The sequence below is a fragment of the Pantherophis guttatus genome, chromosome 17 (genome assembly GCF_059756535.1).
Source record: "Pantherophis guttatus breed Tessera chromosome 17, ASM5975653v1, whole genome shotgun sequence".
NCBI classification, from domain to species: Eukaryota; Metazoa; Chordata; class Lepidosauria; order Squamata; family Colubridae; genus Pantherophis; species Pantherophis guttatus.
In genome coordinates this window covers 8,010,670-8,026,569 of record NC_142079.1, presented here as the reverse complement: position 1 = coordinate 8,026,569, position 15,900 = coordinate 8,010,670, and the positions used below count along the sequence as shown (strand labels likewise).

Below are 15,900 nucleotides of genomic sequence, written 5' to 3'. Positions count from 1 at the left end.
TAGGTAAAATGAGGACCCAGATTGTGGGGGCCATAAGCTGACTTCGTATAAATATACAAAAGGATGAAGGCTATTGCTTAACGCATTGTAAGCCGCCCTGAGTCTCCGGAGAAGGGTGGCATATAAATCAAAAATAAATAAATAAATAAATAAATAAATAAATAAATTTGCTAAGCTTAAGAGCCTTGGTACTACAGTGGTCTACGCACCCTGTTATTAACACAGCTGCCTGCAATTTACTGCAAGTTCAAATCTCACCAGGCTCAAGGTTGACTCAGCCTTCCATCCTTTCTAAGGTAGGTTAAATGAGGACCCAGTTTGTGGGGGCAATAAGCTGACTTTGTATAAATATACAAAAGTATGAAAGCTATTGCTTAACGCACTGTAAGCCGCCCTGAGTCTCCGGAGAAGGGCGGCATATAAATCAAATTAAAAAAAAAAAAAAAAATCTGCCTACCTCGCGGGGGCCTTCTCTAGGCAGCCCGCAACACTAAAAAAGGAAGAAATGACAAGAGTGTAACAGAATTAAAATAGTAGAATGAAGTAAATAATGAAAAAGAACACAACGGGAACACCTCGATAAAGGAGAATATTTGTAGCTCAGGGTTGAAATGAGGCACTCTCTGAGCTTGGTGGTTTTCCTGCAGACGTTTCATGACCGAACTAAGTAATATCATCAGTGCTAGAATGAAGGGGAGGTTATAGAGAGGAGGAGGGGGAGGGGGAGGACTCCCATACATAGACACTCACTCACTCACACAATCTTTATTATGGTTCACAGACCAGCATTAAGAGATCCTAGATCAGGGGTCTCCAAACTTGGCAACTTTAAGACTTGTGGACTTCAGCTCCCAGAATTCCTCAGCCAGCAAAGCTTTTTAAAGCTTTGTCCTAGATGTTCTCTGAGCTTAGTTGTTTTCGTGCAGACAGTTCATTAACCAAACTAGGTAATTTCATCAGTGCTAGAAGGTAGGGGGGTTGTGGAGAGAAGAATTAGCAGAAGGATTCTGGGGTCCTTGGTCAATCAATTGATCAATCCATCATTTTTTATTACAACCACAGACCAGAATTGGGGTCTTTGGTGCTCTCTGAGCTTAGTTGTTTTCGTACAGACGTTTCATTACCCAAACTAGTAACATTATCAGTGCTGGGGAGAATGCGTCAATATGATCATAAAAGATCGTCCTTGCATTTATTTATTTTTTATTTATTTATTAATCAAATTTCTATACCGCCCTACTCCCGAAGTACTCAGGGCGGTGAACAGCCAAGATAAAATACAGATAATACAAATATTAAAAAGTCCCTTAAAATTATTAAATATTTTGGCCGAAACACAAATTAAAACACCCAATTTATAAATCACGAATTAAAAAATTTAAAAGAGGAGAGTTAGGCCAGGCCAGCCTGATGAAATAGAAAAGTTTTGAGAGCACGGCGAAACGTGCGCAGGTCCGGGATCCTCCGTATCTCTGGGGGGAGCTCGTTCCAGATGGTAGGTGCCCCCACAGAGAAGGCTCTCCCCCTGGGGGCCGCCAGTCGACACTGTTTGGCCGACGGCACCCTGAGGAGCCCCTCTCTATGGGAGCGTACTGGTCGGTGAGAGGCTATTGGTAGCAGAAGGCGGTCTCGTAAATACCCCGGTCCGATGCCATGGAGCGCTCTAAAGGTGGTAACCAAAACCTTGAAGCGCACCCGGAAGACCACCGGGAGCCAGTGCAGCTCGCGCAGGAGGGGGGTCACATGGGAGCGCCACGTCGCTCCCATAACCACCCGCGCGGCCGCATTCTGGACCAGCTGGAGCCTCCGGGTGCTCCTCAAGGGGAGCCCCAAGTAGAGAGCATTGCAGTAGCCCAAGCTATTATTTTTTGAAAAAAAAAATAAATAAATTTAAGATTGCTCCAACCGAGACCAAACCATGGCCAAATCAAACCATCATCCGCTCTTGGATAAACCCAGAAGCTGGGTTAATCAATCATATAACACCTTCCACCGACAGCTTCTAACCGCGACACAACGCTCCTGCCTTAGGAACAGCTGACTCCCCAAGTGCTCGGCTGGACATTGCTTATTAGCAAAATGAGAAACCTGATCTACTGAAAGGAAAACACGACGCGGAGAGGAGGTATCTGGACTCCCGTTTGCAGCCAACCAGCCTCCCTTCCCTTCCCTTCCTTCCGTGCAGATTTAATAAAAATCGCCCAATAATTCTCGCCGAGAATTCTCGCCGAGATCGTTTTTCTGGTAGCGCCGCTCTTAAAAAACTCTTCGCCTTTTCGTTGCTATCTATTGATATCGGATTTCCCACTTTTAAGGATGCGGTGCGCTTTGGCGCGCTGCTTTACAAAACCACCCCAAACTTCGTTAAATGCACGGCACTTTCTCTGGAGGAATTGCACACCGAGGCACCGCTAATTCTTGCACGCCGAAAAAGGATGTTTTGAGGTCTCTCGCGAACAAAAATATCTAGTCGTTGGCAAGGTGCGGGGAGGGGGGGGTTAGCAAATTCCTGGGAGAAAGGAATTGGGAAGCTGCTTAAAATCCCCAACCAGAAGCAACCCGGTGAAAAAGCATGACAATATTACTTCCATTACGAGCGTCGCCTTCATCGTAGTAACCCCCCAAGTACGATTGCACGGGGAAATCTCTGCATTCAAAGAAAGCACACCCACCCACCCCTTTTAAAATAATTGCACAAGTGGCTTCAAATTGGCCTTCGTTCCTGCCGCATGCTTAACCCAATCGTGGTTTATTCCATGAACAAACCCCGTTGCAGGTTTACGCAGCTCTATCTGGGACAATGAGCTAAGAGCTGCGCTCATACTGTAGTCGGACTAAAAATGCCGCACAGAGGCTGGGAGGGATTTTTATAAACTCTCAAGACATCAAGTATTGCTAGATAAAAGGAGGGAAAGAAAATGGGCCCCAGTATCCAACATCACTCTGTAGGCCAGAGATGGCCAGCGAGTTTGATGATGATTAAGGCACCAGGAAAACTAGAAAACAGGAGACTGTGAGTTCAAGTCCCATCTCAGCTACGAAAGGTTGCTAGGTGACCTTGGATCTGGGAGTTCTAGTTCTCACCTTAGGCACGTGACTCATCTCTGAGTGACTTTGGGCCAATCACCAGGAGTGTGGGAGTTCTAGTCTCACCTTAGGCATGAAAGCCAGCTGGATGACTTTGGGCCAATCACCAGGAGACTGTGAGTTCTAGTCCCACCTTAAGATATGAAAGCCACCTGGATGATTTTGGGCCAATCATCAGGAGACTGTGAGTTCTAGTCCCACCTTAAGATATGAAAGCCACCTGGATGACTTTGGGCCAATCATCAGGAGACTGTGAGTTCTAGTCCCACCTTAAGATATGAAAGCCACCTGGATGACTTTGGGCCAATCACCAGGAGACTGAGAGTTCTAGTCCCACCTTAAGATATGAAAGCCACCTGGATGACTTTGGGCCAATCACCAGGAGACTGTGAGTTCTAGTCCCACCTTAAGATATGAAAGCCACCTGGATGACTTTGGGCCAATCATCAGGAGACTGTGAGTTCTAGTCCCACCTTAAGATATGAAAGCCACCTGGATGACTTTGGGCCAATCACCAGGAGACTGTGAGTTCTAGTCCCACCTTAAGATATGAAAGCCAGCTGGGTGACTTTGGGCCAATCACCAGGAGATTGTGAGTTCTAGTCTCACTTTAGGCATGAAAGCCAGCTGGGTGACTTTGGGCCAATCACCAGGAGACTGTGAGTTCTAGTCCCACCTTAGGCATGAAAGCCAGCTGGATGGCTTTGGGTCAGCCTTTCCCTCTCAGCCTAACCCACCCTCACAGGATTGTTGTTGGGGAAATTAGGAAGAAGAAAGCGTGCTGGGTATATTCACCGGCTCGAGTTACTTGTAAAAATTAAATAAAGGCAGGATACAAATCAATCCATCAATCAATAAAAAAAAAAAATACTCATGGTACAGATCACTGTGGATTTCATGGAAACCCCTTTCAAAATTTAATGGAACATTAGCAAAAGAGCCTTGGTAGTACAGTGGTCTAAGGCACCCTGTTATTAAGCTGGTTATTAAGACCAGTTACTGTAAGTTCGAATCCCGCCAAGGCTCAAGGTTGACTCAGCCTTCCATCCTTTCTAAGGTGGGTAAATTGAGGACCCAGTTTGTGGGGGCAATAAGCTGACTTTGTATAAATATACAAAAGGATGAAGGCTATTGCTTAGCGCATTGTAAGCCGCCCTAAGTCTCCGGAGAAGGGCGGCATATAAATCAAATTAAAAAAAAAAAAAAAGGCTCCCATGCTTTTAAACAACAAGTTCAACATCGGTTTGAACCCACGCTGTTTTTCCCAATATTCTAATTTTACCCCCTATCCAAGGTCCAACTTTCAACCCCTTTACGGAACAATTATCCAGCCATTGCACACACACACCCCTTTTCCTCCCCCCATTTTCGACTCCGCTTCCAGCATTTGTGATGTTCAGTTTTATAGCCAAACTTGGTATCACCCTACGGGCTTCAACCCGGTTAGTTAGCGTTTTTTTGGGGTGGGGGGGGTTGCCAAGCACAACCAGGCAGACAGGGGTCTGGTGATAGTGGTATAAAAACCATTCCTCGCTGCCCAGCCCTTCCCCCCCCCCCACTCCTCCAGACCCCACTGAGCCGAGGCTCATAATGGCTGAATGGCAAATGCGCCTCTCTTGTGCCTCTCCGGGCGCTTCTCTCGCCCGCCCGCCCCGAAACCCTTTCGCAAGGCGACATCTGCTGCGGGAGTTGTTAACGCTAAGCCTTCTCGTAGGAGGCACAAGGATTTTCCGCTTGGGGCAAAAAAAAACCCCTCCCCAAAGGGCTGTTTGGAAAGAGGAGGAGGAAGGGGAGAAAGGAAGAAGACGCAATAGTAGAAGTGGTTACAGAGGAGGAGGAAAAGGGGGAAGAGGAGGAGGAGGAGGAGAACGAAGAGGGAGATGCAAAGCGGTGGTGGTGGGAGAGAAGGAAAAGAAAAAAGAAGGAAAGTCGTCAGGGAAGTAGTGGAAGAAGAGAACGAGGAAAAGGAGAAATAGTAGCGCTGGGGAAGGGGGATGGAGAGAAAGGGGGAGAAAGAAAGAGGAGAAAGGAGGAGAAGGGTGTGATGGTGGAAGAGAAGGTGAGCCAGAAGGAGAAAGGGAAGTAGTAATGCTAGAGGAAGAGGAATAAGGAAGGGAAAACCCTTAAAGGGCTGTTTTGAAAGAGGGAAGAGAGAAGGGAAGGGAAGGGAAGGGAAGGGAAGGGAAGGGAAGGGAAGGGAAGGGAAGGGAAGAGAAGAGAAGAGAAGAGAAGAGAAGAGAAGAGAAGAGAAGAGAAGAGAAGAGAAGAGAAGAGAAGAGAAGAGAAGAGAAGGCAGGAAGAAGGAAGACACAATAGTAGTGGTGATGGTTATGGAGAAACAGGAGGAGGAGGGAGAGAAAAATTAGCAATGGTGGTAAGGAGGAGAAGGAAAAGGGGGAAGAGAAGGAAAATGAGGAGGAGGAGGAAGAGAAGTGGTGGTGGTAGAAGAGAAGGAAAAGATGAAAAGTCATAGTGGTGATAGTGGAAGAAAAGAACGAGAAAAGGAAGGAGAAAGGAGAAGGGAGAGGAGGAGAGACAGGGAGAAAGAAGAAGGGGAAGATATGATAGTGGAAGAGAAGGAGAATGAAGAGGAAGAGAAGTGATGGTGGTAAAAGAGAAAAGAAAAAAAGTCGTAGCAGTAATAGTAGGAGAAAAGAATGAGGAAAAGGGCGAAATACTGGTGGCAAAGGAGAAAGAGGAGGAGGAGAGAGGAGAAAGAAGAAGGGGTGATGGTGGAAGAGAAGGAGAACCAGGAAGAGAAGTAGTGAGGAGGAGGAGGAATAAGGAAGAGAAACCTCACAGTGAGTAGGGCAAGAGGTTTTCAAAACTCCAAAATCACAAGCTACTTTTCTGGAAGAGGAAGAGTAGGAAACGAAAACGAAGGAAGAAAAAGCGGTGAGGGGAAAAAAAAGAGGAGAGGTGGTCATGTTGGTGGTGATAGAAGAAAGAAAAGGGAAGGGAAGTAGTAGTAGTAATGGAAGAGAAGAACGAGGAGAAAGAAGTGACGGAAAAGGAGAAGGTAGAAGCGGTGGCGATGGCAAGAGAAAAGAAGGAGGAAGAGGTGGAGATAGAGGAAGACCACAAAGAAAGGTACGGAGGGATGGCGGCGCTTCCAAAACTCCAGACCCAACAACAAGCGACTTTTCTCTACCTTCAAAATAAATAAATAAATAAAAGATACCCCACCACCAAGAAGGGAAAGACATCTAGAAGTCCCACCGCTCACCTCACTGCCGAGATGTTCTCCACGCCATTTTCTCATCCACCCTTGGAAGAGAACCCAACAAAAAAAAACACAAGAGCAGGGAAGTCAACTCCAGAGGGTGGGAAGTCAACCACCCAACTGTAAGCTCCAGAAATCCAAGAATGCCTCCACACACACACACTACGCTTCTTTCCCGCTGACCTATTTAGGGCCGTCGGGACCACTCGCGACACCGCCAGGTCCACGACGCGGCCAGCATCGTCCCAAATGTGGGCTTCAAGGAATGAAGGCCACCAAGCTACTGCCGCTGCTTCTTCTCCTTCTCCTCCTTGGGAAGACACACCCACCTCAATCTAGTTAAAACACTGTTTACAACATACATACCGCCTGGTTTTCCAACAAGCCCTTTGAAGATATTAAAAATCTTTCAGCCAGTCGTCGTCGTCCCCCCTCCACACTTACCAAGAAAAAAAAAAAGTTCAATTAAAAAAGAAAAGAAAAACTCCCAGGATATTAAGCAAGCCGATTCCACGTTCCCAGTTTTTAAAACGAAGCAAGCAAACAAAACAAACGAAAAATACCCAGGCTGCCAATTTCTCCGACGTTGGGAGGCACATTTTGGAGAAAGCTGGAGAAATTTTATTCCACTGATCGTTTAACCTTGTTAAATCAGATATAACGTGGTCCTCCGTCCGTCCCCCCCACCATAGAAAGACAACTTTTTCTGAACACCTGGTTGACACAGGAATGTTGGTGTGTTGGGAGAGTTATCTTTCCAACTTTATTATTTTTTTTAAAGAAACAGGTCCATCGTTTAAGAAGTCAACCATGCAAAACCGACTTGGAAGGTCTTCCTCAAGCAAGCCAGGAACACCATTAGAGCCCACCAACCAGCCTTAAAAAAATAAAATAAAATGAAGCTTTAGTGGCCAACTTTATTCTCTAGAAATTCTCTTTATTTCTTTAGAAAGCTTTAGCTGCAAAATTGATTCCCGCTAACAAGCCCTGCTATTTTTTTTCCTAAAGGAACAGAGAAAAGGAAGAAAATCTGGAACTTTTTAAAGCTCAGATCCAAAGACGACAATGTTACTTTTATAACTTTGGTTATCCTGGTTTGTATCAGTCCCAAATCCTAGATCATAAGCCAACATGGTTTGTCTTAACCCCTGTGGTGTATGTGCATTAGTCAGCACTGCAATTAATTACTTCCAGCAGGATTGGCAATACAAGTAATTGACAACTGTTGAGAGGAAGCCAAGTTCTTTCATTTATGGGCAACTGACACTACCAAGACAGAAATAATGCACAAAGACTCAAGACCCATATATTATCTCCTTATAAAACTGCAGAGATTCTTTCCACTTTCTAAACACCTCTCCTTAATACTGTATCAGCCATGCCGAATAGCCAAAAACATTCTAATAAATTAGCATTTAACCATCAGGAAAATGCAATTTGATTCGCTTTCTATCTTCCTTCTTTTTTTATCTCCCCTCAAAAACCCACGAGAAACATCTATATAAAAGGAGGAAATTTTGAACAATTTTGAAATTTTTAATTAGATCGAAATATATATATATATCCCACCTTTCAAATGCCAAGCCAACAAAACTTGAGATTTTGTTGTTAACTTTAGGATAGTCCCCTTTCTCTTTACCAAAGACAATTTTTTTGGGGAGAAATTGAAAGAAAATAGGCAGAGAACGACTTGTTGTTTTTTTTAAATGGAAAGTTACAAACTCTTCGGAGAAGGCGATTGGTAAACCTACTAACAAAACCAGAAAAGTGCCAGCTGGTAAAACAGATAAAGGGGGGGAGAAAAATCTTGCTACAAGACTGGTGAGCTGCCATTTCTGGTATCCTCAAGTTTGAAAGTAGTTTGAAAAGTTAGAAAAAAAAAACCCTAACTTTTCCCCTATTTTTCGAAACGAAATCAAAGTCACGGAATTCTACGTCTCCAAACTTTTCAAGTTTTCTCTTGCAAAATATTCTCCGATTAGCTAGAGACCTCCAATGGCAGGTTTTTTTTTTCTCATTTTTTTAAAAAATGACATGTTCTCTCTCTCTCTTTTTTTTTTTTAAATGGCCTTTCCTTAAAAGTGACATGGAAAACACACACACACATATATAGACAAACTCAACCATCCAAAAACTAATATAGTCTGTCTGTTTTTCCAATGCAAACCTTGAATTAAAAAGATATATATATATATAAAAAATCACACTTCCCCGATTTGGAGTGAGATTTCCTGTTTGGAAAAGCTAAGCGAGAAATAATACATCGGAGGGAGAGGGATGGTTTAAGAAATATGAAAATACAGCTAGAAATAACCAGACAATCCATAGTCTTATTCTGAAGACCCTCTCCCTAGTCAAGTCTCTCACCGTAGGGTTTTTCCTCGCCCATTTTGGAAGAAGGGGGCTAGCAAGCCCCCCCACCTCCCACAAGGCAGAAACAGCTGCAGGCTTGAGACCCACACTCACAAAAATCCCCCCTAGGTTTCTAGTCCCTTTGAATCTAGGAGAAATAAGCTCCCCCAGATCTTTAAACAGAAGAGAAAAGAGAGAGAGAAGGAAGAAGCCATGTGGGCAAAGGTCAAACTTGGGGAGGGAATGCAGGGGGTCCCCGGTCAAGAAGGGAGTGGGGGGGGAGGGAGGGAAAAGGTCGTGGGGACCTTCACCTTTCAAGCCCACCGGGGACGAAATGAAATGTCCCCCCACCCACCCAAGGGAAGGAAGCAGCCAACCTTCCCCCCCTTGATTTTGCCTATCCAAAGGTGGGCAACTTTCTTTATTACGTCCGTCCTTCCTTCTTTCCTTCCAGCCACAAACCCACCCACCCACCCACTCAAACCCCACAGCTGTTTTCTTCCACCACCATCACCACCCCCTCCCCAAACTCGGGCTGTGCAAATACACCCAATTTGCAAAAAGACCTTCGCAACTACCTGGCCAAGCAGGAACCCCAACCGAGGGGTGCGTGGGTGGGTGGGTGAGTGAATGGGTGGGTGGGCGAGTAAGTGAGTGGGTGGGCGAGTAAGTGAGTGGGTGGGGAGGGTGGGGAGTTCCTTCCCAAGGGAGGGGGGGAGGTTGCTCCTCTCTCCTTCCCCTCCCTCCCTCCCTCCCCTCCCTGAAGCAGACCCCCTCCCCAAACCAAGACAGCTGCGGTTAGCTTTGCTAATGGGTCGCACGCCCCTTCCCCACCTCCTCCTCTCCTCCTCTTGCTCCCGGGAGGCCCGGGGGAGCCCCACAAGGGCAGCGCAGCAGCGCAACACACACGCACACACAAAAAAAAACACGCGCAAACCCACCCACCCACATCCACACAAAAGATGTGGAGGCAAGCAGGCAGGCAGGCGTATTCCCCATTCATTCATTCATTCACTCATTCATTCACTCATTCATTCATTCACGCGCGCGCGCAAGCCAAAGTTTTTCTGTAAGTCCATCCCGGGGACGCGCGCGGGACACGGGACCCCAACTTGAATTTAATTCTTGCCTAGGCGGATTCTTGCACTCCCTCCCCCCTCCCCAAAATTCATAATTTTTTTATTTAAAAAAAAAAACCAAAAAACACACACACACACACACACACCCCAATTGTTCTGGGCAGGAGGAAGGAAGGCAGGAAGGCTGCCCCATATCGCATATTGGATTTGCAAAAAATTTGCAAAGCGCAAATTTGCAAGCGCTCCCTCCGCCCCGGGATATTGGGGCGGGGGGTTGGTTGGTGGGGGGGGTGGGGGGGGTGGTAGTAGTAGTGGCAGCTGCGAGTCCTTTGTGTGTTGCGCTCCAGCGGGCAAAGGAAGAGGGGGGGGGAGAGAAAAAAAAAAGCGCAGGACTCGCACCCAGCGCCCTTGCCCGGGGAGGGGAGAGGGGGGGGAGTACCCCTGCCCTTCCTTGTGCCACGCAGCACTCTCTCTTTTTGCAAGAACCCGCGTGCATGCATGCATGCATGCATGCAATTCCCACGTCCACCCCCCCCCACGCGCGTGCACGCATTACACACAAGCGCGCGCGCAGCCTGGCTGCAAAGGGAAGACCCCCCCCCCCAAAAAAAAATCCCACCCACCCCATATTTCCCTCCCCACCCAAGTCCCAATTGCGTTGCTTACCTTTGCAAAGGCATCGCTCCGGTCCAGGCTCGGCTTCCTTCCCCCCCCCCGCAGCCCCCTCCCCCGGGCCCCCCCCGGGCCCCCCCCCCAAAAAAAAGCCGGTTTCACCGCCGCGCGTCTCCCATCTCACCACCTTCCTCCCAGCGCCATCTTGCAAGCTTGTGACGTCGGGAAGCCGCGCTCACCCCTGACCCATATTTGAATAGAAGCCAACGGGGGTGGGTGGGTGGGTGGGTGTGGGGGGGGGGAGAAAAAGGGGAGGGGGAGGAGGAAGAGGGAGGAGGGAGGGGCACCCCAGCCAACCAGCTAGCTTTCTTGCAAGGAGCCCCCCCCCCCCTCCACCAAAAGCCAAGGATCAGGTCCTCTTTTTTTTTTTTTGCATTGATTTGGGGCTGGGGGCTTCGGCTCGGCTTGGCTTTTTTTTTTTTTGCATGCATGCAAGCAAGCAAGCAAGCAAGCGGGCGGTGGATGGGGTCGAGGGCTGCAGCCGCCCGGCTTTGCAACCCCCCCCCCCGAGTCGAAGGGAGCGGTGGGGGGGGGTTGGGCATGCTTTGGCCGGCGCGTGCACGCCCACCTACCCACCCACCCACCCACTCGCGGAACATACACGCGGGGCTCCGACCACGCCTCCCCCCCCCCCGTCCCCTCTCCTCTCCATCCCGGCAGATCTGGCTTGCCGGGCGTGCAAAAAGAAAAGAAAAAAGAAGAGAAAAGAAAAGAAAAGAAAAAAGGAGGGGTGGGGGCGAAGAGAGAGTAGGGGGGGGTGAAAGGGAAAGGGGATGCGCGGCGGGGGGGGAGGCGTTAATTGGCAGGCTTCTGATGGGGTTTCTCTCTCTGTGTATCCCTCTTTCTCTCTCTCTCTCTCTTTCTTTCTCTCTCTCTTTCTTTCTCTGTCCCTCTCTCTTTCTCTCTCTCTGTCCCCCTCTCTCTTTCTCTCCTCTCTCTCTTTTGCTTTCTCTCTGTCCCCCCTCTCTCTTTTTCTCTCTCTCTCCTCTCTCTCTTGCTTTCTCTCTGTCCCCCCTCCCTTACTCCTCTCTCTCTCCTTCTCTCTCTCTTTCTCTGTCCCCCCTCCCTTTCTCTCTCTCTCCTCTCTCTCTCTCTTGCTTTCTCTCTGTCCCTTCTCTTTCTCCTCTCTCTCTCTCCTTCTCTCTCTCCCTCTCTTTCTCTGTCCCCCTCTCTCTTTCTCTCCTCTCTCTCTTGCTTTCTCTCTGTCCCCCCTCCCTTTCTCCTCTCTCTCCTTCTCTCTTTCTCTGTCCCCCTCCCTTTCTCTCTCTCTCCTCTCTCTCTCTTGCTTTCTCTCTGTCCCCCTTCTCTCTCTCCTTCTCTCTCTCCCTCTCTCTCTCTGTCCCCCTCTCTCTTTCTCCTCTCTCTCTCCTTCTCTCTCTCTCTCTGTCACCCCCCTCTTTCTTTCTCTCTCCTTCTCTCTCTCTCTCTGCCCCCCCTCTCTCTCCTCTCTCTCTCTCTCTGTGTCACCCCCCTCTCTTTCTCTCTCTGTCCCTCTTTCTCTCTCCCCCCCCCACTCTGTGGCTGCGCTCCCCCTTCCCGGGGGGGGGTGTCGGTTGTTGAAAGAGGGACACGAGCGCTAGGGTCACCTGCGCCAGAATTGCGCCGGCTGGTGGAACGGTGCGCGTTTCCTTTGGCTTCGCTGGCTTGGCCGTTTGCGGAACCGGACGGGCATCTGGGTAGGCGTGGGTGGGTGAGTGGAGAACTGTTTGGGGGTGGTGACTGCTGGAGAAGTGAGGAAGGGGGAGGGGGGAACGAGACAGCTCAGGATGCCGCGCAGGGAACAGACCGGCCTGTGCGATCCGGAACTCCTCCGGAGTAAGAGGCGTGATGGAGGGCAATGAAAGGGTTTTACTCTCTCGGCTTGCAGCCTTTACAACGAAGTGGATAATGTTGGTAAAGGAAGGAAGGAAGGAAGGAAGGAAGGAAGGAAGGAAGGAAGGAGAAAGAGAGAGAAGGAAGGAAGAAAGAAAGGAAGGAAAGGAAGGAAGGAAGGAAGGAGAAAGAAAGAAAGAAGAAAGAAAGAGAGAGAGAAAGAAAGAAAGAAAGAAAGAAAGAGAGAAAGAAAGAAAGAAAGAGAGAAAGAGAGAAAAGCAGAAGTTGATATCCCACAGACGATTGGCACTCCAGTTCCCATCACACCCGGCCAGGGCATTCGGACTCCAGCTCCCATTACATCCCCCCCCCAATCTGGGGACTCTGTGGTTTGTCACCAAGCTTTCCTCAACACCCACCCACCCAAATATGCCCCTAAAAATCGGGGAAGACCATCTGGGTCTAACCTTAAACTTTCAACCCAGTTCTAGATCCTTGGGAAGGAACTCTTAAATTCTACAGACAGGATGTGTCTGAGCCAAGCAGGGAGACCACATCTGGCGACCCTCTCCTCTCCAAACTTTGGCCCAGAGTTGTTAGTTCGGAGAAAGATCTCAGCCGCTTAACATCTGCTTTGTTTTGGAACACACTTTTAGGTTGTTAAGCAATCCTAAGAATCTTGAGCACAGTTTTGGAAGGAAACTTGGGAAATGAGGTCAGTTCTGTCTGTGTGTCGTGACCCCCCCCAACCCCCCCCACCAATTCCCCCCAAACCCAATTCCTGCCAAATGGATTTCGAGAGGGAAAAGATTTGGGCTGGGGGGTGGGTGGGGAGGAGGGGGGTCTGCCAAATTCCAGAGGATACTTTTGTGCTTCCAACAACTTTCCTCAACTTGATGCCCTCCAGATGTGATGGCTGGCTAGCTTTGGCAGGACTGGCTGACTGGGGAATTCTGGGCTTGATGATGGTTCTTGGATCACATCTGGAGAAGAAAGAGCCAGCATGTGTGTGTGTGTGTGTGTGTGAATCTTCATTCACAGCAAAAAAAAAAAAATTAAATTAAAAAAATTGCAGGATCCACTTCCAAGGTGGAACAAGGATGACAAATTCAAAATATCTTGAAAGGGAGCGTTGGCTGGCTAGCAAACTAACCAGGATGATCAGCCAGTTATTTTAAGGTAACAGAGGGTTTGTTTATTTATTTTTTAAAAGTTTTTTTTATTTTTTAGACAGACATTTAATACATCGGTCATTCCTTCCATGTGACATTTTATTTATTTATTTATTCATTCATTTTCTACTCTACTCTATTCTATTCATTTTCTACTCTACTCTACTCTACTCTACTCTACTCTACTCTACTCTACTCTACTCTATTCCCTCTCTTCACAAATCCTTTCAGGTCCAGCTCTATTTATTTATTAAATTTGTATAGCCAACCCTCTCAGCCAATTGACTGCGCATCTTGCAACAATTAAAATAGCCTCGGAAACAAAAAAAACGAATCCAGAAAAACAAACATACCCACTACCAGTAAACACACACCAAAGAGAGAGAGAGAGAGAGAAATGACAAATAAGTAAAACCAAGCCTTTTTCCACAAAAGATTACTTCCCTTTGGCCTCAAGCCTTCCTGGGTTATAACTGTAAAGTTTGGGGTGCTTTTTTGTAAAAAAAAAAGAAAAGAAAAGAAAAATATTTTGTATTTATGGTGTGTTATGCTTCTTTAAGACTAAAGGTAAAGGTTCCCCTCGCACATATGTGCTAGTCATTCCCGACTCTAGGGGGCGGTGCTCATCTCCGTTTCAAAGCCGAAGAGCCAGCGCTGTCCGAAGACGTCTCCGTGGTCATGTGGCCGGCATGACTCAACACCAAAGGCGCACGGAACGCTGTTTCCTTCCCACCAAAGGTGGTCCCTCTTTTTCTACTTGCATTTTTTCGTGCTTTCGAACTGCTAGGTTGGCAGAAGCTGGGACAAGTCACGGGAGCTCACCCCGTCATGCGGCGCTAGGGATTCAAACCGCTGAACTGCCGACCTTTCGATCGACAAGCTCAGCATCTTCGCCACTGAGCAGGTAATAAAACTAGGAGAGTTTCTAAGAGCCAAAGTTTCGCTCAGGTCTTATCTTGCCAGGAACATTACTTTGACTGTTCACTTACTGTGGCCCCCAATTTTGTTTGACCCAGATGTCTTCTATTCCAACCTCCCTGTCCCCCCCCCAAAAAAAGGATTGTCCAGGCAAATAAAGATAAGAGATGGACCAATAATCTGTTGTGAGAGATTTGACCTTTAGCTTTTTTTGCAAAATACATAAACAGAAAAACCAGGAGCTAGAAGGCAAAAATCCTACATGAAGCCCGCAGAAATTCCTAGGAATGCCACCTCTCGAGCTCTCCGCCGATCTTCTGGAAAACATGGAATTAAAATTGTATTTATTTCCTCTTTTAAAAAAATTAAATTTATATGAACCCCCCGCTCGCTATCCAATGACTCTGGCCAGCTTACAAAGCTGTAAATAGTCAAAAACAAGAATTCAAAGATTAAGAATATTGAAATAGTGGTGTTCAACCTTGGCCAGTGTAAGACTTGGGAACTTCAATTCCCAGAATTCCAGCACCACGGCTGGGGAATTCTGGGAGTTGAAGTCCACACGTCTTTTAAGAGTTATCAACTTTGAGAAATGCTGCTTTAGGGAGGAAAGGAGGTGTTCAATTCATTGACTCCTTCTAGCAAACAATTCAAAGATTAAGCACATTAAAACGGGTTGGCCTTTAAGACTTGGGAACTTCAATTCCCAGAATTCTTGGCAGCTGTAAAACTTGGGAACTTCAATTCCCAGAATTCTTGGCAGCTGTAAGACTTGGGAACTTCAATTCCCAGAATTCCACAGCCCTGGCTGGCTGGAATTCTGGGAGTTGAAGTCCACATGTCTCAGAGTTGCCCATTTTGTGAAATGCTGCTGTCCAATCCATTGACTTGCAAATTTACAAAGTTGAGTAGGCTCATTATCTCAAATCGCTTGCCACAGCTGATGTTGGCTGGGAATTTGGGCTGGGTTCTCCCTGAAGAGAAGAGGATGCAAAATAATTCTAACCACCAAAGACAGAGCTTAATGAACTAAATTAGCTGGATTAATAAGCGTTTAGCACGCTGCTTTAAGCAGTTGACGATCTCAAGAACTCCGCTATCCATTGGGGGACTCCTGCTATCAAAATGCCTTACGTAGCTTATGGACTAATGCATCTCTTCCTGCTTCCTTCAAAAAAGATGTTGAGAGAATGGATTCCCAGCCGGTATGTATGCGTGTATGTGTGCTTGCACCCTGGGAGTGCGAGATGATATTCCTAGGGGTGCAAAAACGTGGGTTTAGAAGTTTCAAAATGATTGTGTATATGCATAATTATATGCATATAATTATTTCTTTTTGTAAGGGGTGCGAAAATCTATCGGAAGCGTTCTAGAAGTGCGGGGTATTAGAAAAAGGTTGGGATTCTCTGCTGTAGAAAGAGTGCAGAGGAGAGCAACAAAGATGATTAGGGGACTGGAGGCTAAAACATAGGAAGAACGGTTGCAGGAACTGGGTATGTCTAGTTTAATGAAAAGAAGGAGTAGGGGAGACATGATAGCAGTCTTCCAATATCTCAGGGGCTGCCCCAAAGAAGAGGGAGTCAAG

At 47.2% G+C, this 15,900-nt stretch overlaps 2 protein-coding genes and 1 long non-coding RNA gene across 10 annotated transcripts in view; 1 reads left to right on the top strand and 2 right to left on the bottom strand.

The window, feature by feature from the left end:
- UBE2L3 (ubiquitin conjugating enzyme E2 L3) overlaps window positions 1-6,446 on the bottom strand; it is a 164,121-nt gene extending 157,675 nt beyond the window's left edge. Inside the window, exon 1 of the mRNA XM_087880219.1 lies at window positions 6,314-6,446. Within this exon, the coding sequence (XP_087736345.1) occupies window positions 6,314-6,349 (36 nt within the window). The 5' untranslated portion in view covers window positions 6,350-6,446. The remainder of the gene's footprint in view (window positions 1-6,313) is intronic.
- HIC2 (HIC ZBTB transcriptional repressor 2) overlaps window positions 1-10,570 on the bottom strand; it is a 93,888-nt gene extending 83,318 nt beyond the window's left edge. Inside the window, exon 1 of one of the 8 annotated variants that reach the window (XM_087880209.1) lies at window positions 10,408-10,570. The gene's annotated coding sequence lies outside the window, so the exon portion shown is untranslated. Of the gene's footprint in view, window positions 1-6,313; window positions 6,693-10,407 lie in introns of those variants that run through there. The other 7 variants (XM_087880215.1, XM_087880213.1, XM_034435774.3 and 4 more) reach the window with 7 other exon arrangements.
- Window positions 10,571-12,820: 2,250 nt separating this feature from the next.
- LOC148111673 (uncharacterized) lies at window positions 12,821-14,491 on the top strand. The gene is made up of 3 exons (XR_015730265.1): window positions 12,821-12,940; window positions 13,301-13,404; window positions 13,958-14,491. It is a non-coding gene; the product is annotated as an uncharacterized LOC148111673 (long non-coding RNA).
- The last annotated feature ends 1,409 nt before the right edge of the window (window positions 14,492-15,900 follow it).